This window comes from Trichogramma pretiosum, unplaced genomic scaffold (genome assembly GCF_000599845.2).
Source record: "Trichogramma pretiosum strain Unisexual culture from Peru unplaced genomic scaffold, Tpre_2.0 scaffold51, whole genome shotgun sequence".
NCBI classification, from domain to species: Eukaryota; Metazoa; Arthropoda; class Insecta; order Hymenoptera; family Trichogrammatidae; genus Trichogramma; species Trichogramma pretiosum.
The window spans coordinates 207,001-234,985 of NW_019641226.1; the positions used below are offsets into that span (position 1 = coordinate 207,001).

The 27,985-nt window shown below is 32.3% G+C and overlaps 1 protein-coding gene across 1 annotated transcript; it reads left to right on the plus strand.

The window, feature by feature from the left end:
- The first annotated feature begins 112 nt into the window (after positions 1 to 112).
- On the plus strand, positions 113 to 27,953 carry LOC106648091 (trithorax group protein osa). The gene is made up of 14 exons (XM_014364769.2): positions 113 to 1,091; positions 5,605 to 5,724; positions 7,299 to 7,496; positions 9,739 to 9,871; positions 10,067 to 10,242; positions 13,248 to 13,289; positions 14,886 to 15,083; positions 16,364 to 16,583; positions 16,662 to 16,832; positions 21,831 to 21,990; positions 23,168 to 23,396; positions 23,728 to 23,890; positions 24,468 to 24,760; positions 25,691 to 27,953. The coding sequence occupies exons 1-14, from the start codon at positions 498 to 500 to the stop codon at positions 27,884 to 27,886; spliced, it is 4,893 nt and encodes a 1,630-aa protein (XP_014220255.1). The 5' UTR covers positions 113 to 497; the 3' UTR covers positions 27,887 to 27,953.
- Positions 27,954 to 27,985: the final 32 nt, after the last annotated feature.

The following is a 27,985-nucleotide window of genomic DNA, read 5'->3' on the forward strand; positions in this document are numbered from 1 at the left end:
AAAAAAACTGTTTCTTAAACAACTTAAGATTTTTCATTTTTGATAAGTCAATCATTGATTCAGAATTTTTTAATTAAAGGTATTAAATAAAATGGAAGTACGTATTTCTTTATTATTACATTACGCTCATTGGTGTTTTGACCCTTAAGTTTTAATATTAATATTGAGTAAATGTGCGGATAGATTATAAATCATTGCATATAAACCATTTTAGCTATTAAAATAGTTTATACTGTTGATAAGAGCTAATCATTGTACATGTAAATGTATATAGCAAGAAAATATAAAGAAAAATACGTTTTCAACGCCTTATTTCCTTACTGAACACTTTTAATCCATATTGATGACAGCTAATGTAGAATTCTTAAAAAGTTTATCAAACTCTGCAAAGAAGTCATTACCTCTGTTTATGTAGTGATTTGAAATATTTTATACAGTTTTTCCATCATACTTGATTTTGAAATTGACTTTATTCATTGGTGTGAATTTATTTCACCATGAGTCAGTTTCATGCTGAAGATGTGAATGTTAATCCATCATGTGATGTACAATCTTCAAGAGATATTCACCAAAATCCTGGCACACCACAACAAGATATTATTGACAAACCAGATTCTCAAGATTTACCCATTAGGTCTAATAACTCATTTTCCAATCAAATACATACAGAATATTCAGAAGAATATGTTTCAAAAAATAATGAATTCAATAAAAAACCGTCAGAGTATGCAGTTAATAAATCAACTGAATCATTTCATAATCGACAATTATCTGAAAATGACAGAACTCGAAACAATGATATAGAGGAAAATTATAATATTCCTAAGATGGAACCTAGACATGGGCATCCTTCTGTTCCTTTACCTTTTCCTGGACAGTCAAGGATGATACCAGGACAGGGTATGGCCCAAACCCCTGGACCAACACCTACATTGAATCAGTTATTACAGTCATCGAGTCCTGTTCACAGAATTCATAGTAACTATTCATCAACTCTGGGTCCAGAATCTTATCAGCAACCATGGGCTGTTCAAAGACCCACAACAGTATCGTCTTTATACTCTCAACCTTGTCAGAGACCACCTCAAACGGTACAAATTTATATTATTAATAATAAAATATTAATTTATATATACTCAGTCTAATGAAAATATCAATAGCTTTAAATTTACTTGTTTGAAATAAATTTTAAAAAGAAAATAACTTGATTTTTAAAACCAAACATAAGCAATTGATTTATGTTCTCAAAAATTAGCTAAGTATATACTGTCTTACTTAAACTTTTGTTAACCAAATACTAAAAAGTATGACTTTGATAACAAAAATAACCCAAAGACTCAAATCATGGTAGAATTTTTGATGTGAAACATTTATTTTAAAAAATTAGTGGATAAAACATTATGACATTCAATGCTAACAATCAAATAATGTTTGATATTGCGATTTAAGATATCTTTATTATTGAAATTAAAATGGATCATATTAATTTTAACATGTGTAATGTGTGGCTGCTTCTGTCCTGCAAACTTTGATAAATAATTAACTATATGAATTTTTAGTTAAGAATGTAAAAAATTATTAACAGTTTAATTATGATAGATTTGTTTTCAATGTCATGACATAAATGAAATAATGTCTATTAAAAGTTTTAATACCAACTACTTTTTAAAATTATAACAAGATTTCTTAAATCATGATAATAAACATTATTTTATTTTTAATATTAAAATCTATTGTTAGGAAAACATCATTAAAACCCCTAGAATAAATGTTTTTTTCCTCTGTAATGAAGAATTTATTAGGAATTAGAATAATCCATGTATGTATATGTGTAGCATATACTAACACAATATTATGAGTTGTTTTACACAACAAATAAACACCCTCTTTTACCAAATTCATTATTTGTCAAGATGTATACTTGGCAAATTCTGCTTTTGATAATACTTATTGAATAACCTGAAACATGTATGTTTTGTCTTTTAATAATTTATTTTGTTCTTAATTGTTGACTGAATCCTTAATTAATAATTTAAGCTTAAAATGAAAATTTCAATCATTATTAGTTGGGTTTGAACGTGTTAAATGGTCTATTTTTTTTTTATATATATATATATATATATATATATTTGGCAATAGAATCTTGCTTTTCTACCATTAATTAATTGTAAAAACACTAAAACTAATTATTTAAGTGAATATAAATGGTCCTCAGACATATAAAATTAATAATTTTTATTATGAACATAAAATGAGAGATAGAATGGATTCTAGATTACTGAGTACCCTCAAGTTCAAATTGCTAATAATTTGCTGCACTACCTACTTATTAGAATTTATTTTAATGTTATCTGCTACATAAATTTATAAGTAAATTATTGTCTTACCTAATATGATAGTACACAACTATTTGAACATTTAATTTAATCCACTTTTACATTAATTAAGAGCTCAAAGGAGGCTTAACTTTAGCTCATAACTTCGTTGTTAGCATTTTGTAAGTATTTAAGATTTAAAAAAGCAGGATATTTCCCATCTGAATAGCTATTTTCTAGAGTGTGAAAATAAGATTTTCACAAGATACAGCGAGAGAAAGAAAAATGAACCAGATTTTTTTTAAATTCTTTCTCCGTTTAATAATGAACTAGTAATTAATTCAGCCTGTTTTTGAATATCTTGCTGCATTTTTAATTTTGTATAATTAAGTCATTACTTAAATTGACATTAAAGTCATTACTTGTTAGTTGTACAATTACTTTGTATGCTATAAGGTATAGAAATTTTTGACCAATTGCAGCAATTGACCCTAAATGATAAAACATTTATGCTCTCCTTTATCATATTCGGAAATAACTTTCTTACTTTGGAATTAAAACATTAAAAATACAAATCAAATGACATAAAACAAAATGGCCAATTCAGATAAGAGTTTCTTGGCAATTTTGGCTAAGAAATTCATGCTAATTATAAATATCTCATAAATTCCTAGAATGACATAGGGTAAAAACTACTAGAGAGCTTTTTTGCTGGACATTTTCCAAATGATTCACACAGTCCTCAGAATGTGTTCTTCTACATTTTCGTAATGAGCCTTAAAGGCTAACGTCCGGAAAAACTCTGAGAATATCAAAAAATATCCAAGAAACGTCAATAAAAGGCGAAAAAGCAAAAAGTCACCAAATAAGCCTATTTTCGTATAACTTCTGCCTTAGCCATCAGTTATACCATCAACACTAAAAAAGTAAATATAGGCTCATGATTGAATATCTGAAAGTAAAGCAAAATCTTTTTTCGGCTGTTTGTCTGGCTAATTTTTTTTCTTTTGCTCAATTACAAACATCAAATTTTTATTTCAAATCTGTCTACAGAAAATTCTACCAATATCATAAAATCGACAATAGGTATAATATTTTCATAACGAAGAATGACAGGGACAGAAAAATTGCTCCAGTCGTGCAATTGCCTCCGGTCTTCCGTCCACTTCTTCCTAGAAATCTCCGATCTTCGCAAACTTATCCGCACATAGCGGTGCGTCATCGATGTCGTTTTACCCGGTCCAGACTAAGCGTGGGCGGTGGCCGCTTCTTATCAGCACTAGCATTTGAACATCCGAAAAAAGGAGGCTACTCATACTACCTCGGTAATCCAGTCATTAAAGTAGGGGTTCAGTTAGTGCACTTATAACACGGATGCTGTTGTGTTAAAACCCCTTAGACCGGACCACTTTGGCATCGATATTTAAGTATCGCCTGGATACTTGCAAATTCTTAATGTATAAGTCTTTACATACCTACGAAGTCCGAAAAGTGACGGGAACCGGTCTCGATAGACATATTATAGATTTCTAACTTTGCTCTAAAGTAAAATCTACATTGACAAGACGTTATCTTACGTAATTTTATGTGCAGAATCGATCGCCGTAGTTAGTTTTGACCTAGGAATGCGATAAAATTGCAAAATATGCACTTTTTCGATATTTTCTTTTCGTGAATTGCGCAAAATTCATTTTCGAAGGTACAGCAAATGAACAGAAAAAAATCTAAAAATTTTTTGATACTGCCAAAATTTAGGATTTTTTCTGACAAATCAAATGGTACACATTATTGTATACTTTAAAATTATTTGCATACAAAAAAATGACTTTTCGATCGCCAGTTTTTATTAAAAAACGAAAAACCGAATAAGTTTATTTGTTTCTTCTAAGAAACGGCCGAGTACAATCACTTATGAAAAAAATTGCATTCGTTTTTCTGATAGGTTTTTGTCTCACCTTTCCAACGTCACTTTCAGATTTTAAAAATTCGCAAGCATCGCTGATTTTGTACGATGCGTTTTTTAAACTCAAAATTTATTTAATAATTCCTGAGCTAGCTCGATTTTTCAAAAAACCGGCGAAGCAGAATCCTAGAATTTTAAACTCAACTTTAGTTTTTTCTCTCTTAAGAGTAGCGTACCACCTTTCTTTTTACGTTTCAGTGATATCTTAATTAATAATTTGAGCCTTGAATCCGTTTCATTCAAATTATTCCTGTAATTTTTAGTAACAATTATAAGATATCATGGATCTTAGATGATATGAAATTGATAGTTGTGCGAGCAAACGCATCATCATATTTTTAATTTTCATACCTTATGTTTTAAGTTAAAATTAAAATTCATTATACAAAAATATAATTTATTATTTTTATTTACAAACTCAATTAGAGCCGTTCAAACTGTAAACTTACTTCACATTCGTGGCCGTTTTTCAGTGCGCTCTAAGTTTCAACCACCGCAACGGCTGCCGCCACTCACTGCTTCTGTTGTTTGTGTACTGCAGCAGTGTTCCGCTGTGTTTGACAAACTTATATCAGTACTATAATTCTATCAATGTACTGCTCATCTCCCTTTCTATTAGTATAGACTATTTGTGCTTATATAATGTTTTACGGGAGTGCGACAAAATATTCGCTGACAAAATCTCCGGCGACACCAAACACCGCCGCATTTTTTAAAATTTTTTAATGTTTTTTAGGTATCCATAAATATTATTTTATTGCTTTACTGGGTTATTTTGGGTTATTTTGGGTTATTTTGTGATATTTTGACTCCAGAGATTTTGTCACCGGAGATTTTGTTGCGGAGATTGTATCGCGCGGAAATATTATGTCGGTAACCCTTATTGGACATTGGCTATTTACGTTACTAGTATGTTTCAAACGCGCTCCGCGCGTGTTAATTTTTTCACTCGTTTTTTGAGGTTATAAAGACTTTCAGGCGCGCTTCGCGCGCGTACATCTTTCAGTCAGTTTCGAAAAAGTTGCTATTTTGACCGTAGATGTCACTTTATTACGTTTCGACTCGAGTCAAAAGTCAGTCGACCAATCAGAGGCCGAATAGATTGGCTTCACTTTTAGGTCCATCTCTTTTTTATAAGTTAGACCCGTGGCGCCCCTAGTTTTAGATCAGTCATCATATGTCAGGCACTTGAGGTTTTAAATCAAATCAATATGTATTTTTGAACAAAATATAAGAATTTTGTTTTACACTACCGATTAAGTTTTCTATTTTAAAACAAAATTCTTTTCGATATCTTTATTTTATTTAAATTTTTTGTTGAAACAGAGCTCGCCGAGGTTGCATAATCAGGGTGTTACCAGTTCACCTACTTCGTCATCTTATCCAGGATTTAATCAACGCTTTTCTGCTCCAATTAGACCACATGCGCCGTATAGTCATCACCAGGTTAGTTTTAAATATCACCTTTGAATTTTTTATCAGAAAAATAAATGAAATAAAGGATTATAGTTTCATTGATTTTTTTTTTAAAAACACATGTAAAAACGAAGAACTTGATACATATTTAATACTTACTTTTACTTGATCCATTTTTTATGCATGGTATTAATTTTTCAACAAGGTCTGTCGAACAAAATAAGACTACTTATAACCCAATTGATTAATGTAAACCTTTGGAATTTCACAATAGGTAGCTTATTTGTATCCAATGCTCGGGTTTAAATAAAATGGAAAATGTGCACCCTTAACGAGACAGACGACTGTTTCAAGCTGAAATTCAAAAATAGCCATATAAATCGAAATTGAATTTTTTTTATAGTAAAAAACGTACATATGAAATCCCAATTACATTACTTTTTTCTTAATACCTTACACATGTATGATTTAATGTGCCCGTTAAAGTGACTCTCAGTGGAGAAAACGACGTTAGACAAATTAGCAACACGATTTTAAAATACATAGACAACATCCGACCCAATGCAGCGGTGTTCGACCACAATTCTCTCGGGCATGAACTTGCAACGTCATTTGTTTACCTTTGCACATCTTGAAGAATAACTGCTAGTCATCGTACTGGTATATCTGGAAAATAATGTACAGAGGAGTTTAGATCCCTCCGCATTGACTAAATTTGGATTCGTGCTCTTAAAAAATGAAAAGTGGCGTATGTGGCTACAAGACAGAGCCACTCATAGCGGTGTACAACATTTCTTATCCATCAAACCATTATTCTCGTATCTCTGACAAATAATGTGCTGAGGTGTCATCCCTTCTGCATCGGCCAAATTCGGGTAACACCGTTTCTTAGCAGTGATTTGACTTCCCTTTTCTTACCTCAGAGAAATGTGGAGCAGCGAACCCTTGCCTATCTTCGAGGCAATTGGAATCCTGCCCAAACTCAAGAAACTTGTCGACCTCATTGAAACAGCCATATCTGTATGCCACGTAAAAATGTGAGGAACCCAACTCGTCGGTATAACTCACATTAAACCTGTTGTATATTTTAAATAGCTAATTACCAGCTACGTCACTGCCACCCGGTCTAACCAATTGATGCAACGGAGATTGAATTAATGAGACGTGACAATATCTTGCCCTCTTAATTTTTTCAAGCGTAAAAATGTCTCAGAGATTAGGAACTTGCCTTCTTTAATTGCTGACCAAAAGGTTCAAGTTGACAAAGAAATTCACATATTTTTTTTTTATATCCTAATTGAAATTTTCTCAAGCTCTTCAATATTTCTATTTATCTTTTGGTGAAGATAACTTACAACTTCGGAATAAATTTCATCGATTTTGTATTGCACTTATTACAATCGGAAGTTTTGTTTTCAACATGGATAGAATTTCGTTTCCTTTTTTAGTTTTAATTTATGAAAATTTTTCAAAATTTTACCAGACAATTTTCTTAATTTCTTAACGTTTGATAGTATACAATACATCATTCAAATATACTTCGTAAATAAACTATTTTCAATTAAAGATAAATCATACGATGCCTAATTTATATATATTTTTAGGTTAACACGTACAATTTAAACTCTGGACCTTCTACAAACTTGTTTCAAGAGCAAAGAACTTGGAACCAAGGAAGTAACCCAAGTATACAGGGGCCTATGGCTAATTCTATAGCATCAACTTCTAATTCTCCTCAACGATCCATGTCTCGATCACCAGCTCCGCCACCATCATCTCCCCAGCCATCCAGTCAACAACAGGTTAAAAATTTTCAATTTTTCATTGATAATTTAACATCGATATTGATGTATACATTACTCTGTTATAACACTTGAAATTTATGCAGTAGTTTCGTTTTTTAACGATTGAGCACTAAAAATGTAGATTTTCATAATATATACACCCCTACCTCAAATGAATACTGAAAAACATATTACTTGATAGTCTAGTTTAAACGTACCCGGAAAATTGTATATTCCAAGGACTTGATAGAACTGATGTATACTTCTATTATTGTGGATAAAGTATTCGAAAATAATAATACTTCACAATAATAGTACCATAAGTAATACTTCATGGCCCAGCGCGATGTAGGACACGAGTGCAGCGAATATCCAAATAGCCACACCAGAAAGTGTCTTTTTAGGCACGATCGTTGTATGTAATTTAATAGCACTGTGCTAAGTTCACATTTATGCCTCCATTGCCAAGATCTATTCGCATATACCTCGTTATTAGCGCTCTTTTGGCGATGCCAGAAATTGTAACTTATGAATCGGAAAAATCGCGTACAATACTCGTACGATAGAGGACACTTTTTGGACCAGCTATTAAGATCCTCGTTGCGCTCAGGCCCAAAATATGGCATGCAAAAAGTTTTTCTTATGGAACTTGTATCGGATATCACTACTTCGGCAAACCTTCGATGCTAAAAAATATCGTAACAAATAAAAATAAACCATTTCAAACCTTTTTCTCATGATTATCCATTTTACAGTCGATTCGCTTTTAACTCAGACAATTCAAGATGCCATTTAAGTACTTTCCTTGGAAAAGATCCCAATTCTGATAGATTCGTAAAGAAAAAGTGACCTTGTATATTTTTACTTTGCATTTGTGATTAATTTAAAAAAAAATTTTGTAAAAAAGAAATCGATTATTAGATCGATTGTGTAAATTAATTTCAATTTTTTTTTCTATTATGATTTGGTTATTGCGTTCTTTGTCTAACTGGCCTAACTTAGTTATCGCCCAAGCTTAGCGAGGGTGCTAGGTCCATGTTCAGAATAGGCTACTTGAGTCACAAGTATCGTATACTTTTTTATAGCACTGCATAAAAAAATAAGTTCACATTTATGACGCGCTTTTCTGTGATGTAAGTCGCACATTCTGGCACCGCGTCGTTCCTGTCACACTCGCTGCGCTCGTGTGCTAACCTCACTCCACGGTACCAGAAAGTGCGACTTATAACTCGGAAAAGGGGGCATAAATGTGAATTTTGCAAAGTGCTACAAAACAGTACATTATACACATGTTATATTATACTATTATAGCACTATAAGTTCACGGACACGATTTCGATATCCGTGGCACCGCGTTGTTATGATCAATTCCAACAGGGGACGCTAAAACCTTTTTTTGTGCATACTAGTTGCAGTATTTTTATTTTATTATCCTATGAATGGATCATGCCTTGATTGAATGTTAGGTTATCCTGAAAACGGATTTTGTGGTAGGACATCCTATAAACATATCGTGTCTTGAGGGAATCGTAGATAAACGTAAATGATACGTAATATATAAAATCAGATGCAGATTTTCATGAGAACGATTTTTAATTTTTTTAATTTTACAATTGACGTAAAAACTTATTTTGAAAAATGGAAATTGAATTTTCAATTAATTGATTTTCGACTATGTTCTTTTTTATCGTCCATGATGGTATTTTTTGGCAGTGGGAGGGGGCGTCGCCCCCCCCCCCCCCTTACCCCCCAGCAGGGGCCGCGCCCTTGCACCCGCTTTTCGCCTCTCACCTTACTTACCTAACGCCTTCCATTCTCACATCAAAGGGAAACATTTATGTCATAGGTATTCTTTACATGAAATTAACATGGTGTAAATTTGGGGTGAATCCAAAGCACAAAAAGTGGTACATGTAATCTGGTGAAGCGTTTAAATATTTTATAATCTAATTTTATCGAGTTTTAGTGTCCTCTGTTGGAATTCATCATAATCTTGCGGTGCCACAGATATCGTAATCTCCCCAGTTCACGTTTAGGCCCCCTTTGGCGAGACATAAGGTGCTCATGCTAGCGTCGCGGTGCAATAATGAGCAGCTTAAGTCACAACAAAGCGTGCCTTAAATGTGAACTTAAGCCATGCAATGATATAAAAAATTAAATAAGTTTTTATAATTCTCCTTTTTGTGTCGTAAGATTCAATGAATGCATATGTGAAGCTAATTAGAAGTAATATAAACTAAACAACTATTTTACAATACAGGAATTATCTGGTCAAAATAGTAATGATAGTTCAAGTGGTCCAGCTGGCCCAACAACTCCTAATTCACAAACAATGAGACCTACTCCATCTCCAACAGGTTCTACAGGGTCTAGATCGATGTCTCCAGCTGTCGGTAAGTTTATAGAATTTAGTTCTTAAATATTCGGTATATTTATATTGACCGTATGAAAATGATTGCCCAATAATTTTATACTATTTTTATATTTATTTCATAAAAATGGTTTTTTAGAATTGTTTATTTCATTGAAAATTAAATATTTTAAGAAATATCAGAAAATAATATAAAAATGTGTTGTTTATTTTTTAGTGTCTACTGAAGAATCTCCTTATACACCTAAATCTCGGAAAGATTTGATAATGTTTCATAACCACCCATGCCCACCTCAAAGTACAGTCGCTTCTACACCAGCTGGTATTAATACTATGCACGAAGAGTATTCAGATATTCATAATCCGAATTGGCCAAGGCCTCCGGCGAGTCCAGTAAGTACTCCATTTTATATTTATATTCCATTTTATATCTTCATGAAAACCAATTTAATATCAGGAAGATGCCGAAGCCATCGTTAAAATCAAATTTGTAATCCCCTCTTTTCAAATGTTTGGTCAATGTTAACCTTTCAAAGCTTCAAAATACAGGGTATCAGATCTTTTTAGAAAAAAATTTAGCAGAATTTTCTAAAATAGAATAGCAATTCGATTTTTATGCTGGCTTCAAATCTCCCTTAAGATGGTTAAATATTGATCATAATAAAAAAACGGTAGATCGTGGTTTTCGTGTATTATGCGCTTACATAGTACGTTTGAGAGACTTTCACGATAAACAATTTTTTCAAACGACAGTCTAAATAAGCTTTTTTTGTATCAAACAACAATGAGTTTCTATCCATTCATTGATTTTGGATGTTATGAAAAATCAGGCCGAGAAGCGAACCTCTCACTTTTCGTCGAGATTATTAAGATTAAGATTGTAAAACTTTCCTTTCACTCACCGTAATCACAAAATAATTTTTTCGGGCTTCATCCGGGCTTATATACACCTTAAGCTTAAAATTTTTTTATTGAAATTTTGAGTAGGATATTTCCTCCCCTTTCCACTGCATTATTCAAAATTACAAAATGTTGATTCTGTACTGAGATACAGCTATTTCCGTGAGCCTTTTTCCTAATTTTTTTTTTATCAATGAATTTGTTACCACAATAACTATCATGTGTTAAAATTTCACGAGGATGGTAAATGAATTAAGTTTTCGATCGAGCCTCCTTAATATAATTGAAAATAAATAAATGTTTGAGAGACTCGTTCTTAACCCATTAAGCCGAGACGGACAGAATTTTTTTCTCTATTGTAGTCTGCAATTAAATCATCTTATCGGCGCGAGAAAAATTTTTGAGTACTCATGTTCTATGTAATTTTAATGTACTTTTTGAATATGGGTTTATAATTAATCTCTGATAAATATTAAAAAAGTTATAAACAATTTACTGCGAAAAAACACGATTTTGAATCTTGAAAAAAAACTTTGATTCAAATTTTTTTTATGAAAGAGACTTGAACTGTGTCCAATAATACCTAAAATTGTAGAATCTAATCTAATCTAATATATAAAAGAGCCATTGCGATTATAGATCGAATTGAACCCTCTTAAAGCCAACTTCATGTAAGTACAAGAAATATTTTAGTGTCATCTATATACGCCCTCTGTAGTTAATAATATCTTGATTATTATTTTCAAAATACTTCCATATATTAAATTACATACTCATAAGAGTTCCATGCGCGCGTAGCGCGCAGATAGATTTCTAGTAATGACCTATAGTTTAAAATACTTTAGGTGGAATTTGAATATTCAAAATGGTAGACTCCAAAAAATACACTTTTCCCAAGAAATTTACCAAAAAATGTTCCAAAAAATGTACTTTTTTGTTCGCCAACGAGCAACATTAGAAAAAAAAGTTATTGAAAATTCAAATCCCACCTACAGTACTTTAAACTGTAGGTCATTATTCCACTTTTTTTTTTCATTTATTAAATAATACGGCAATGGACGCGGTACCTCCTTGCATCAACCTGTCAACAAGTATATTTTACCAATGCTGTTGATACAAGTTGTTTTTTAAATCGCGATAGCTAGATGCTACTTTGGCATCCTCTTGGAAAACTCACGATTTTATATATATTTTATCTTAATCAAGAGTCGAACACATCAAACGATGATAATTCAACCCTTTACTTAACTCAAATTTTATTAAATAAATTGTACACAAACGAAAAAGTTAGGACTTCCACAATTTTAGGTATTATTGGTTACAGTTCAAGTCTCTTTCATAAAAAAAATTTGAATCAAAGTTGTTTTTCGAGCTTCAAAATCGTGTTTTTTCGCAGTAAATTGTTTATAACTTTTTTAATATTTATCAGAGGTTAATTATAAACCCATATTCAAAAAGTACATTAAATTTTACATAGATAATGAGTACTCAAAAATTTTTCTCGTTCCGATAAGATGATTTAATTGCAGACTACAATAGAGAAAAAAATTCTGTCCGTCTCGGCGTTAATGAGTTAAAATATAGTTTGTCAATCGGGTCTAAATGTATAATAATAATATTTATTGCCAAATTCCTTTTCAATATGTATGGTATGTCGTAAAAAGCCTATAGGCGGCTATAAATCCGTCATTTTTGAGAATACTTTCTCTAAAGTTCCATAAAGCAATATTTTTCATTGTTAAAAAATGCGTTTACTATTGATAAATCTTGAAGGTATAAACTGTTGTTTATAGATCACATTAGAAAATAATGAATTAAAACCAAAAATAATTATTTCAGTCATTAAAGGTTTGACATGAGAATCTGAAAAAGAAATTAGTGAGCAGTGTTGCCACGAAATTATGAGAATCCCTCAATCTTCACTCAATATCAATTTGAAAAAATCTTAGTTTAAGAAGTCTATTAATCCAAAACTATTATAGATGAATTGCATAGAAATACATTTTTTCAGAATCCTTGAATACTCTGCTACCAAACTGTAATTTTTTTTAAAGAATTAAAAAAAAATTCACTGAAACATTCAATGTGATCACACAATTAATTTTTTGCAATTTTACCTGAAGTGTGTTCTGCGGGGATATGCTCATCGTGTGCTGCGCTCCAAATTCATAGCAATGCTGTATCATACGCGATGGCTCAAAACTAACCGTGTAATATTGTGAATTATTCCTTAAAAATCTTGATAAATAACTGTGAAATTTGAAAGTCACAGATGGTTTTCTCGATTACTTTAGAGAAAAAATATCGTTTTTTATTTATTTTCATTACATTTTGACGAAATGTTAACCTTCGCTCAAATAGATTAGCCGGTTATAGAAATCAAAACGATTGATCCCATTGTGATTACAATAAGCGGACTCTATAGTTTAACCATAAATAATGTAGTAAGTGTTATTATTACTACATCCACATAATGATACTTTTATTTTTTATTTCAGATGTACAGCAGCCATGTTACTCAGGACCCATACCGATCTAAGGTAATCTAATATGATTGAAGTACTTTAATATAAGTAAAAATTATTTGAATGGAACTTATTGAAATACTTCATTTCATGATCACACTAATGTATACCTGACTTAAATACTTTAAGAAGGCTCAAGCGAGTGTAGCTGTTCTACTTACAATTGCGTTCTCTACGCGACGTGTCTAGTGAATGACGGAATCTTATGAAAAATAACAACTTTATTAAATTCTTTTTAATATTTAATATTTTAAATTCTCCAATTAAATAATGTAATCCTCGCTGCGCTCGGGCCCTAAACTACGTCGTGCCAAAAAGTGTTACTTATGCCACTAGTATCGTAAAGTACTATTAAGTGGCTTTCTGCAGAAAAAACATGTCCATGACCATGGTATATAATTTAACAACTGATTTTCAGTTAATCTAAAAAAGTCCTTGCTCTACGCACCCTGTCGGGTCACACGGGTCCCTTGGCTCTGCAGGTTCGTCCTAGCGTGTAGAGGCTTTTCCAATGTATGTTCCTAGAGGGCCAATATTTTATAATTACTAAATACTTGTTAAGACACTTGGAAGAGAAGCACAAATGTATATCCAAATTCTGCTCCATTTTAGTAAAAGTGGGTAATTTTTCAACGATTTAGAGACCTCACAGAATAAAATTATTCAATAAATCATATTAGAACCATTTAACTTGTCAATTCATATCACAATGTGAAGTATTATTAAAAAAAATAACACAACTTGGATATTAGGAAAGAGTTTTTCTTGGCTATTCAGATGTAGTATGAACATATTTTGGGATCATAAAAAAAAGTTTTAAATTTTTGGATTATTTGAACCATTTTTAAACTGCAACTGGAAACACCAGTTTGTCCCCTCTCAATACTTTGTGTCTTATAGGATCAGCAACCCTTAATAGCGATAAATGCCTGTACTCTTTTGATATTTTCCTAATTATCTGCAATAAATATTTACTTTACGTGCACTCAAATGAATAAGTGCAGGTCTAAATATCACAGTGACTATTTTCTTTAAAACCATGCTATTTTTTCTTTACAATACAAGGGCTGTAAGTAACACTGTACGGCACGGTGTAGTTTAGAGCTCGAGGGCAGGGAGTGTGATGCGAACGATGCGGTGTCGTAAAGTGCGACTTATGCCGCCGAAAAGCGTGTCATAAATGTGATCTTGGCACAGTGCTATAAAATGAAGTAAGATACTCGTGTTAAGGGGACACTTTTCGATGGCACTGTGCGCTAAAAGCTGGGCACGCGTTGCATACAAAATTTTATGCAATAGTAAGCGAAAAATACTTTCATTTAAATGAGGCGTTTTACCGCACACCCGTGTCCAAAATGAGGCATTTTACCGCACACAAGTGTCCAAAAACGCTTTTTGCGCACTAACAAATGTTAGAAAAAAGACATTTTTCGTCATACTATTGCTTTTATTCGTCATACATTGCAAGTTATTTTCAATGTCTTAAAATGCACTGTGTATCAATTTCATGATTTAATCGTGTTTAAGATAATAACTAGTAAATAAAAAATAATTTACCACTCATGATTGGCATTGTGTTTTATCATTTTAAATTTTTTATTAATTTTTCAGAAAGCAGATAGTTTATCAAAACTTTATGAGATGGATGATTCAGTTGAACGCCGAGCCTGGCTCGATAAACTAATCAGTTTCATGGAAGAACGCCGAACACCTATTACAAGCTGCCCAACTATATCTAAGAATCCTTTAGATTTGTTCCGCTTGTATATTTACGTTAAAGAAAGAGGTGGTTTCATAGAAGTGTGTAAGGTAATAAAAAACTTTATTTATTTCTAAATGATTTTAAAATGATGTAAAGAACCCCCATGAAAAGAGAGTCCGTTTTTCTAGTTTCAATTTATTAATTTTTTGCATTATATGTTTATAATAGTATTAGATTATCTTGTCTAGATATTGATAAGTACAATTAGAGACCATTTCCTTCTTTTTTACCTGGTTGTTCTCAATTTCAATCCTTTTTTAAGACATCTCGTGATTCTATAATATTAAATAATAAAGGTTTCAAAGAGTAGTAAACATTTTCGAATTTAAAACATAGTATTCACCAACGGATGAAAATTTACCTTAGACTGCACACAATGTCAGTTTTAAAAATATTCCCCGAAATTTCGAATGCATTTTTCTTCCGAATTTTTAGAGTTTTGTTAAAGGTTCATTAGAATAAGTTATTTATAGTACCCCAACCTAAAAATCGCCACTTTGCCGCTAGTTTTTACCTCTTGTTCGGGTATCTGAGTATATGATTCTACAACCAGGCATCCCCTCAGAAATTTTGCTAAACATTGCTACGGGTCTATGCCTTTTCTTAAGCACTTAGTTCATCATTTATCTATTTTAGCCATATATCCCCTATCCTCTAAGTGATGATTTTGGGTTACGAAGCAGTTTTTCAAACTTTACCCGTAAATAATTCTTATTCCTAATGCTTGTAAACCAGAACTGTGTTAAAAAAATAAAATTTAAAAACATTTTTATCCAATGAATTAGTCTTTTAAGGTGGTTGGATGTGTTACGATCGGGCTGAAACTTTGGATGGTTGTTCATTAAGTCATCCCCGATTAACCCTTAAAATTTCAGTCCAGGTCATCATGCTAGTTTTCCCGGATTTTCAATCCGAAAATTGATATTTTAACACGGCTATCATGGGAGGCTGTCAATTTGAGCATGAAATTACTATAACTTGCTCAATTATGTTACGAGGGGAATAAAAAACTATCCATTAGAAAAATAAAGTCATCACCTTTCGATTGGTGCATTAAAAATATAGGTATTCGTGCTTTCTAAAGAAGTACTTAACGATCAAAGTATAAAATCATGGTATTTTGGCTTATGTTCGCCTCCTAACCCGCTTAAAGGTTGCGAATGCCGAAACTATTCTAAAGTGTACTATTGTTATGATGATTATCCAACTACCTTAATTGTTTAAAAAAGCTCTACTAACTTGATTATAAATAAAAGTATTATTTTGAAAAAAAATTTTTGTTTGCAATACAGATGAATTGTCATTAAGTAAACTATTTTACTTTAAGGTAACGAAAAATAAAACATGGAAAGATATAGCAGGTCTCTTGGGAATAGGTGCAAGCAGCAGCGCCGCTTATACGTTGCGAAAACATTACACCAAACATCTACTCGCTTATGAATGCCACTTTGATCGCGGAGGTGTTGATCCGCAGCCTATAATTAATCAAGTTGAAGCTGGCACTAAAAAGAAAGGTTCAAAAACAACTTCTTCAATTCCATCACCTGGTAAGTAATTTACGAAATTAAATACTTTTTATTATTTTTATCTTCCTTTTTTCAAACCTTTTTATATCTTCGTTTTAGGATCTTCAAATTCTCAAGATTCGTACCCAGCTGGTAACTCAAACTCTTCTCTGGATGCTTTTGCTAATTTTCAAAATAGTTATACTGGTAATTCCACTGCTGCTTCATCTACTGATTATAATCCACACTCTCCAAGACCACCAAGCCAAAGCAGTGCATCTTCTCACCACGGTAACTCAATCATTTTCTTATTTGTAACTTTATTAACATCTTATATTATTAATATAATTAATTTACCACAATTTGATGCTATAGTTTATATCCTTTTAGAACAATTAATAGTTACATTATTGTATTGGTGATTAAAAAAAACATTCGAGAGCATATAATTTCAAAAACTTCTCAGCTTTGATTTTCATCTGATACAATAAAACCATTTCACGTAAATTATACAGCGCTGCACCGAATTGAATTGAATTGAATTGAAGTTTTATTTGAAGACGGACCGTGGGGTAGAACCCCATGTGGCCCAGTATGAAGCATTATTTACAAAAGTTGCATAGCAAAAATATTTTACAAGCAGAGAACAGTTTGTGAGATATAGGTGCAGTAGTGATAGTATATACATAGACATAGTACAGTAGAGTAGTACAGTATAGTAGGTGCGATGGTTTTCATTTATGCACATGCATTGTTTTTGATGAGGCGAGGTGATAAGAGATTTTGTTTCATGACGGAGTGAAGGACAGTATGTTGGTGAGTGAGGGTGGAATGAGGGTGAGATTTTCAGTGGTACAGCGGGCTTGCCAGTCGTTCTTGTCGAGTGCGAAAAGATGATTGAAGATGAGTTTTTTATATGATGAGGCGGGGTTAGCAAGGGTGATTTCGAACGGAAGAGTGGAAAAAAATGCGTGATGCGGTGTGGGTGAATGGTTTGGTGAGAGCTCCGGTGCGCTTGGTGTTGTAGTACACTAGTGGCCTGATGCGACGAGGCGATGTGCGGACCGACGCAGTATTATTAGGCAAAATCGCCAAATTCTTAACTAGATCGATCGAAAAAGTGAAATCATTGATGTTTATAACATAATAAAAACCGCTGCCAATTTATTGGCAAAGAGCTTCCTCATAAAAAATAATATTAATAAAAGGCATCGGTAATTAACGTGAAAATTCGTATTTTTAAATTTTGATTCACTGTCTGGTGTCCTAACTACCAGTAGATCACGACCATCAGGACCATCAGGACCATCAGGACATTTCTATGTTAGCCAAAAGGCCGAGAAAATAAAAACTCGTCGTTAATTTTAAAAATATTCGGTGAATTTCTATTTTTTTTTTGTCTTAAATTCAAGTTTGACTGCTCTGCTTCCATTCTACCGTAAAAAAAATATAAAAATTCCTTCATTTATACATGAAAAAAAATCGAAAAAAAATTTTTTTCAAAAAAACCATTTTTCATCCCTATACAATGAAGCATAACTCTTTAACTACTCGGTGGATCCTAAAATAATGACGCTTCTTACGAAACACAAATCCTTCAAAACAAGCCGAAGAACTTCGCGCTGCGTGTCTCCGTTCAAAAGTTACACTGGTTCCAGACCACCAGACGTACACACACACACACACACACACACACACAAAATCGGCCTCCTTGGCTCAGTGGGTATAGTTCTTGCCTGCTGATACAAGGTACGCCGTAGGGCGTGGGTTCGATCCCCACCGGACGAATTTTCGAGGTTCGTTTTTTCGCCTGGTGTGGTCGAGCCTGTGCCTGAGGTGGAGCGGGTACCACTCAAAAAGAAGACCCGGGCTATGTCATCAGCCTCCGAAGCGGTAAAAAACCCCGATCACTGTGCGAGCTGGAAGCGATAGGAAAACCATAAGTAGGAGCCCGAGGCGAGGACTCACAAGGCTGGCAATAGATGGAGCACACCACTCCCATGATGAAGTCGGAAGCGAGAACCACACACACAAGAGGGCGCCGGATGTGAGAGCCAAGGCTCTGCTGGAGCACAGATGGCGCCTGAAGCGTGAACCACACTCACAAGACGACAACAGAAAAAGGAGGAGCACTCACAGGGTAGCGCCGGAAAGCGAGAACCACACTCACAAGATGTAGCCGACAGAGCAAAGCGGCGGACTTGCCATCGGCTGCAGAAGCGAGAACCACACTCACAAGATGGCACTTGACAGCGAGTCCTAAGAAGAGAGGCCCAACTCAGGAGGAGATGCCAGCAATGCGTGACCACGCAGACGGCTCTGAAAAAGGGGATACGACAATCGCCGACGGCATCGTGCAGGATCGGAGGTTCACCAAGAAGATAAAGATGAGTCCCTGAACCCCTAATCGTCGCATATCACTATGCGACGGATGGGGGATGTATGGAAAACAACGACTAACAGGAGTAGCAGAAATGCTCAACTAACCCCGGCCTCACCGAAGCAATGCCTAACGGCGGATACCGGTGAGTGTCCGAATGGGGTGGAGTAGAAAAAAAAAAAAAAAAAAAAAAAAAAAAAAAAAAAAAAAAAAAAAAAAAAAAAAAAAAAAAAAAAAAAAAAAAAAAAAAAAAAAAAAAAAAAAAAAAAAAAAAAAAAAAAAAAAAAAAAAAAAAAAAAAAAAAAAAAAAAAAAAAAAAAAAAAAAAAAAAAAAAAAAAAAAAAAAAAAAAAAAAAAAAAAAAAAAAAAAAAAAAAAAAAAAAAAAAAAAAAAAAAAAAAAAAAAAAAAAAAAAAAAAAAAAAAAAAAAAAAAAAAAAAAAAAAAAAAAAAAAAAAAAAAAAAAAAAAAAAAAAAAAAAAAAAAAAAAAAAAAAAAAAAAAAAAAAAAAAAAAAAAAAAAAAAAAAAAAAAAAAAAAAAAAAAAAAAAAAAAAAAAAAAAAAAAAAAAAAAAAAAAAAAAAAAAAAAAAAAAAAAAAAAAAAAAAAAAAAAAAAAAAAAAAAAAAAAAAAAAAAAAAAAAAAAAAAAAAAAAAAAAAAAAAAAAAAAAAAAAAAAAAAAAAAAAAAAAAAAAAAAAAAAAAAAAAAAAAAAAAAAAAAAAAAAAAAAAAAAAAAAAAAAAAAAAAAAAAAAAAAAAAAAAAAAAAAAAAAAAAAAAAAAAAAAAAAAAAAAAAAAAAAAAAAAAAAAAAAAAAAAAAAAAAAAAAAAAAAAAAAAAAAAAAAAAAAAAAAAAAAAAAAAAAAAAAAAAAAAAAAAAAAAAAAAAAAAAAAAAAACACACACACACACACACACACACAGACGTTTGTTATAAAATATATAAACCAAATTGTCCTACGAGGTCTGGTTCAAAATCTCGTTTTCGAGCCTATCACAGAGCTTCCTCTATGAGGAAGCAAAACAATGTAGTTAGCGAATCGGTCCTTACTTCTCATATTTATCGAGAAATATCTCGAGAAATCACCAAATTGTCTTCTAAAAAAAGCTGCTTCGATGTAACATTGCCTCCTCTTTAGATATAGACTATTTAAAAAAATCTTAAAAATCGAATTTTTCAGATATTTGAATTTAAAATTATTTGTCATGTTTATTCGGGAAAATGGAAAATTTTTGAAAATCTAATTATGTAAACGGAAAATTGAGTTACTTTTCCATCTAAATCATATTTTATATTTTTTCTGAATGCATTTCAAGCTTTCCTGACGAGTTAGAAATTGAGCGATTTAGCCTAATAATGCCGAGAGGACACAGCGCTGGAGACTTGACGTGAAATTCACACCCGCGGAATTAGATACTAGAACATCGAAAGTCAACAATCGATTTCGATTGCTAGTTGTACCTCGCGGAATTATATGCGCGTGACTCAGTTCACGTGTGATCGGAGAATCGAATAATCGATTGTTGATCTTCAATGTCCGAGTATCTAAGTCCACTGGTGTACATGGCCCCATATTCAAAGTATACTATGAACGGGTATTTTTTTCCTGATCTTCACTTAAGTAATTTGCTATTTACTGTCGTTCGAGAGCGTGGATTTGTAGAAACGTGGGTGAAAAGATCGGATTAGGCTTAAGGAGGTACCTCTGAGTACTACGCTAGTCAAGTTTTCACAGTTGCTCGTGTGTTGAAAGTAACGGTACTAACCTAACTAAATGGTCCCTAGGCAGGCGCGTCTGCTCGTTGTTCGCGTACTATATTGATTAGCTATATTGATTCGCTCTTTTACCGTCGCCCGAGATTTACACTGAATGTCACTAGAATGTTCATTTATTAATAGTTTTCAATTAATTGAACAGTATTTAAGCGGTAAAAGCTTACAAAACTTTAACACTAGGTACTGTGATAGTTTATTGAAGAGCTCAAAAAATTTCACGCAAATTCGTCTGAAAAATTATGAGTTATGCTATGAAATATACAAAATTATCGTCATTTGCATGATAAACAATGTAAAAATGTTTTACTGATGTCTCTTCAACTAAGTAGTGAATTTGCACCAAATTTTAACAGTGCCTTTCTATTATAAAAATGATCATGTTTACGTAATTTAGTTCGATTCCGTTCTTCGACGGAGGTACCTCCTTAAATTTCTCACTTTTACACAACAAATAAAAATCGTTAATTCTTGTGAAAATCTGCGTACCAGTTTTTTAACAATTTTCGCCAAGAGTAGGATATTTTTGACACTACAAGCTCATGTAACGTAATATTTGAATCCAATATTAGAGTATAGAGTTTCTTTTTTACAAATAATGCAGAAACTGCATTAAAACTAACATTCAAATAGATTATTACTTTTCTTTATTCATATTGACTTATGCCTCCATTCTATATTAGTAAAATTTTTTTCTTGAAATTTACAAAAATATCAGAAATTGGATAACATTTTTTTTCAAACACGTTTTTGTAAAGTTCCTGCACAGTCAATCCATTGGTAGTGATTAAATTTTTATGTTTTTTGTAATTTTAGGTCGAAGCCCACTATTAGAGTTAAATACGTGAACAAAACTACGAGTCAAAATTTTTTTATCGTTATGCGTCTGAAAATCAAAATATTAACTTGCTGTTTCTATGCTCGTTATAATACGAAGTTGAGATTTTATTAAATTTATCGTACGATCAGAAAGTATTTTTAAAGTATGGTACACCTGCTCTAGCCTGTTTTTTTTAATTCCTAAAAATCTAGAAATTAGAAATGCTTACTAACGCAAAGATAGCGTTATAAAAATTATTTTTAAAATATAAGAAGTTATTAAAAATAATCTGGATCTTCATGTTCTTTTCATCGTTTTAGTTATTCAACAACAACCGTATGCTAATCCACCAGCGTTTACTAATTACTCTCAAGACCAGTATATTCGCTCACAAAATGTCGCTGCTTCGCAACAAAACGAATTTATTCAACCATACTCATCTCGACCACATTATTCTTCATATTCAACAGATTTAGAAAGGTAATAAAATTAATGTTTGGTGTTTAATAAAATGATTTTTTTCTCCATTTTTTAATGAATTTTGACGTACCACAATTTAAATTTACACTGTAAATTATTGATTTAAGTTTAACTTTTGATTCGCGTAAAAAGATATCCTGTTTAAAAAAAATCGCTGGATTTCAAGGTAGAAAATTGAGCTTGATTTGACTGGAAATTCAGATGAAATAGATTGAAATAGAACTTTCTTTTTGTGTGAAATGGAAAGCGTTAGTATATGAAAGAGTCTAAAAACCCGAACTTTAATACCTAGATTTCCTTCAATTTCACTCAATATTGTCGTAGCTCAGTGTTAACTCAACTGCGGTACATTTTGCCTTATAAGAAACGATGTTCTTCCTTTATCATCAATAGACCGACCACTATTTTTGTATGTAAAGTGCACCCATCTTCTAGTTAATTTATCCAGTATACTTTCAAGCTTTAGTTCTGTAACAGTGGAAACAAAACAACTCACCACCGCCAAAGTTGAGTTCAGTTGAGCTCACCCTAATCCACCGTCCCCGGTGATAGTCACTACCCAGCTACGTTTGAAAGATTTGCACTCGCGCATAAATCTCGGTCATTAATACCATATGTATTCAACATTTCCTTCTTCTATTGGGCCGCATAAGTAGACTACAAGGTCACCAATACCGAATAAATTATATCTAAAGCATCAATGCCCTGACCAGAACTACATGAGATGATCGTTCATCTTACCGTCTTTCCGCAGTCTTAAACCAGTTATTATTTAATCAGTTGTTTATTTCTCTTTTCTTGATACAGACCAGACTCTCTGGCATTCGTCGAAAGACCGATGTAGTTACTTGATTCTGTTAAAATCTTATTCTGACTAAACATTTTTCATAAAATTTTTTACGCTCAACCGCTTCAAAGTTCAGAGCTCATGCCAAAGATGCACGGTGTATATTTAAAGATCGTTGAGAAACTACTTCCAGAAGAGCACTTTTTTAGCTTGACTTGGACCTCAACATTTGACCAGATCAGCACATAATTCATTAAATTCACCTTGAAAATGGCAATTCTATACAATAAAATTTATTTTAATTCAATAACTTGATTAAAGTATAATAACCATTTAAGCTTTCTACTCAAAATCTTTTTCTGCTTCAATAACATTGCAATTTTTTTCTAGAAATTACAACGTAAGTAGTACATCTACTAATAGTTCGACAAGTCAAGACATATTCAATCGCTATGGAGGCAATCAACAGCATAATGTAAGAAATGCTTATTCTCCTGGTGTGCAACCGCACAATAGTGCTATACCTCACTCTGTTGCACCACCTCAATCTACATCTCAAATACAACCAACGCAAGGAGGTCCATTTACGAGTTCTCAAGATTATTATAGAGCTGATCAGGTAAAAAGCGACTTAAACATAAAAGTTTCTTTCCTTAATAGGTTTTTTTTGTTAATCCTATCTCTCTCCCTTTTAAAAAAAGCACGTGAAGTCATTTTCACCAGATTAGTCGACAAGTATCTGCGACTCGCTTCATTATTAGACAAAATATTTTGGTCGAAAAGAATCTTTGAGTTTTAGAGTTCGCTAAAATAATAATTAATATTAATAAGTCATTGAATTACTTTCCTAATTTTGTCATTAAACTAAATAATCATCGATCATCAATTTTCTGTCATTCAATTAGCACGGCTCAATGATAAAGTAATGTCTTTTTTCAAATTTATTTCAGACTTACAATTCTAATTTGGGAAGCTCAATATTTGCAAATCCTGCAGGAGTTAATAAAAATATGCCACCACCTGCTTTGGGTCCACAAACCCCTCGTCGACATCCCGACTTTGTGAAAGATCAACAATATCCAATTTACACCCAACCCAGATCATCATATACAGGTAATAAATTAATAATTAAAACAATAATTAAAAATTATAGGTCCAATTGGCGTTTCAAATTGACAAAAACTATAGAATTTATTCAACTTTTTTTCTACTGAATTCCGGTGTTCAACTAATCGCCACACATGAAAAATCAAATATGGAAATTGTGATTAGCGATACAGAAAATTCTAATTAGTTCTTACGAAAATTTTGCATATTCTTCAACCAATCCTCAGCACCTTAATTTTGCCACATTTACCAAAAATTCGATTTTTAATTAATACTTCAAGCCCATCGTATTATTTTAAAAATTTCATGAAATTGCATTACACCAATTTTTTAAATAGATTGTCACCGCATTATATAAGACAAATTACATATTCGTTATAAAGTTTAGACTTGCCAAGAAAAATCGGGAAAATCCCGCGGCTAGATTTATTTTTTTAGTAGAGTCCCGATAAAAACACTAAAAAACAACTCTACAATGTAGAGTCTACATGAGAGAGTGTGGGTGGATTAATTTATTAGTGAACACGTTTGAATATCATATGCATGCCTAATTATTATTTTACCCAATTGCAATTGTTTTTAGGGTGGCCTGGAGGAAATAATCAATTTAATTCCGGTTCGAGTGTGAGAATGCAATACCCAAACACTCAAACTCAACTACAATCAAATCCTCCACATCAACAAGTTCCACCAACTCAAATTGTTACTATGTCTACAATTTCACCAGCGATTAATTCTAATTCTCAATATTCATGGAACAATCAACAGAATATTCGTTCTTTATCTCAAAGTATAAGTTCTTTGCATTCTCCACCTCTTTGGGATAACCGATGTGCTCCATCACCATCTCTATATACATCATCTAATATGAATCAGGTAAAATTAAAGTATATTTCTTTAACTGAAAGTTTTTCGTAGTAAGACGATGAATTGAACATACATTCAAGAAGAGCTATACATCTTCTTCGTGAGAAAAAAGTGTATTTCAAAGATATACTAAAGTCATGTTGAAAATAAAAAACTTCAACAATCTTATATCCCTGGTGGATATTCTTTTAAATCACAGCGTCAATTTCTAGAATACAATCAAATCAAAGCATTCATGTTACTTTTAAAAAATATTCAGTAGAATCCTTGAAAAAAAATATTTGAAAGTTTTCCTTTTTACATTGCATCAGTATTTTTTATGTGAAATATCTTCATCGGCTTTTGGTATGAGGGATAATTTTAATTACATTGTTACTTATGCCACTAGTATCGTAAAGTACTATTATGATACGGGTGTGAATAAGCTTTTTCAGCAAAACGAGGGGTTGCAACTCGAGCCAAATGCCAGTTTAGCCCAAGAGCCTAAAACTAGCGGAAAAGTTGCGATTTTTAGTTTAGAAGACTATAATAGTAATTTAGGATACAAGTGTCATAAGTAACACTTTTTGGCCCCGTGTAGTTTATGACCCATGGGCAGTGAGCCTAATAACTGGGCCGAAAAGTGTTCCCCATGGCACGAGTATCGTACGAAACTTTATTGTATTATGCTAAGCTCACACTTATGATCCATTAACCGACGCATAAAGTACTCTTTTCAATAATTAAAAAAAGAGAGTACTCTAAGATTTTTTACGCCTTCTAGGCTATTTAAAGATACCGTTGTAACATACACTTTTTTACACTTATCAAATATTATTTCATGGATTTTGAATTTTAATTATTAGTAAATTCATTCGAGTATTTGATTAAAAAAAGAAAAACTGTTAAAGTAAAAATAAAAATTGGCATTAACTTACATTCATGGCACATTTGTTTCAGAATCAATTTGGGATGGGCCCGCAAAACAATCATCAATCTTTAACAAAAAGAGAAGTAGCATTTCCCATTGAGAGTGTTGAATCAGTTACACCTTTATCTTATAAAAGGAGGAAATTATTACGAAGTGATATACCTCCCGTTGAAGCATGGAGAATCATGATGGCTTTACGATCTGGTTTATTAGCTGAGAGTTGTTGGGCTCTAGACGTTCTCAACGTTTTATTATTTGATGATTCATCAGTACAGTATTTTGGTCTATCTAGTTTACCTGGACTATTAGACATTTTATTGGAACACTTTTCTCGATCTTTATCTGACATGTTTGAAAACGAAGAAGATCAAACAAATTGTTCAAATACAGAAACAGACTTATGCAAATCTATAATTGATCTTGGTATAGTTTCCGCGCCTGATGATCTTGACAGAAGTATGAAAATAATTTCTTCAACTAATTATTCATTGTTGTCTCGCAAAGGAAAACCTGTTAAAATTATACCGAGGAATGACGATATATTTATATCAGATTCACAAAGGTTATGGGATCATCAAGCATACGATGCTGATGCTGAGCCTTGGCATATTGATACTAATTCCATCAATTACATTATAACATTTTTCGAAGCTCAAATGAAAAATCGTCATTCAAAAGAATATTCAGAATATGGTAAACAATCGAATGTGGATACAAAACTAAAATTAAATGGTTCAAGTAACAATAATCATGAAGAAATACATAAAACTATTGAAAACCCATCAGTTCAAAGTGGATCATCTTCAAAAGTGTCTGAAATAACAAGTGAAGAATTGAAAAATACTCAAGAAAATAAGAAAAAGAAAATGAAAAACTTGAATCAAGTTCTTTTTAGAATTACCAAAACTCCACTGAAGCCAACTGAATCTACTTCGATTAAATTGGAAGATGAAAATTCAAACGAAAAAAATTCTGAATCCCAAGACTCAGAAAAACAAGTTGAAAAAACGAATGACTCCTCGCCGGATAACATTGGTCAAACTCCGAAGTCTGAAACTCAATCAAATAAAAAAGATTGCGAAGAAATAAAGAACCTTCGTGATTCGGATGTCGAAGTCTCCAATGAAAGTTCTTCAAACAAAAGTGAATCACAATTAAATTTAAATATACGAGATCCAGCAGGTACTCTCAAACGCAAGCAGCTTAATGATTATGAAGACGAAAGTTACTCGAAAGACGAAGCGAGTTTATACCTCGTTTCTGAACTTCAAGATAAAATAGCTCGAAGATGTGTGTGTCTTTCCACGATTCTTCGAAATTTATCTTTCATTCCTGGAAATGAAATGGAATTCGCTAAAAATATTACATTTTTGAGCATGTTTGGTAAATTATTATTGCTTCATCATGATCACCCTATTAGAATTCAAAAAACGCGCAATTACGATCGCGAAGAAGATGCTGATTTTACAGACTCATGTAGCAGCTTACAAATAGGAAATGAATGGTGGTGGGATTTTTTGTGCCACATTCGTGAAAACTTTTTAGTTATAGCATCAAATATTGCTGGATACTTAGATTTAAGCCTCTATCCAGAAGAAGTTTCACGACCAATTTTAGATGGTCTTTTACATTGGTCAATTTGCCCAGCTGCTCATGGACAAGATCCATTTCCAACTGTCAATAATAATTCAACTTTGTCTCCTCAAAGATTAGCTCTTGAAGCTCTATGTAAATTATGTGTTACTGACAGCAATGTAGATCTCGTTGTAGCTACTCCACCATTTTCTCGACTTCAAAAATTATGCTGTGTTCTATCACGCTTTTTATGCAGAAGTGAAGAGCAAGTTTTGAGAGAATTCAGTGTTAATTTACTATATTTCCTATCATCTGCTGATAGTGGAGTTACTCGAACTATAGCTCTACAAACACCATGTATAGGTTTATTGGTGTCATTTATTGAACAAGCTGAAAATACTGCCCTAAATGTAGCTAATCAACACGGCATAGCAGCTCTTCGAGAAAATCCAGAATCTATGGGCACAAGTTTAGATATGTTGCGTAGAGCAGCTGGTACGCTTTTGAATCTTTCTAAACATCCTGATAATAGACCGTTACTTTTCCAACATGAAACTCGTTTGCTTGCTCTTGTGATGAGCCAAATATTAGATCAGCAAGTTGCAGCTATTATCGCACGAGTTCTTTTCCAATGTTCTCGAATGACTTAGATATATTAAATAAAATTAAAATATCTTAATTAATTTACAAACCACATATATATATTTTAGATTTTAAACAATGTAATCATAAATTTGTATTAAATACAA

What these genes read in the sequence shown, in the direction of transcription:
- LOC106648091 (XM_014364769.2), top strand. Translation starts at nt 498, where the DNA reads ATGAGTCAGTTTCATGCTGAAGATGTGAATGTTAATCCATCATGTGAT. An exon ending in CAAGGCCTCCGGCGAGTCCA is followed by an intron (nt 10,243 to 13,247) that starts GTAAGTACTCCA and finishes TTTTTATTTCAG; the next exon opens with ATGTACAGCAGCCATGTTAC. An exon ending in ACCCAGATCATCATATACAG is followed by an intron (nt 23,891 to 24,467) that starts GTAATAAATTAA and finishes AATTGTTTTTAG; the next exon opens with GGTGGCCTGGAGGAAATAAT.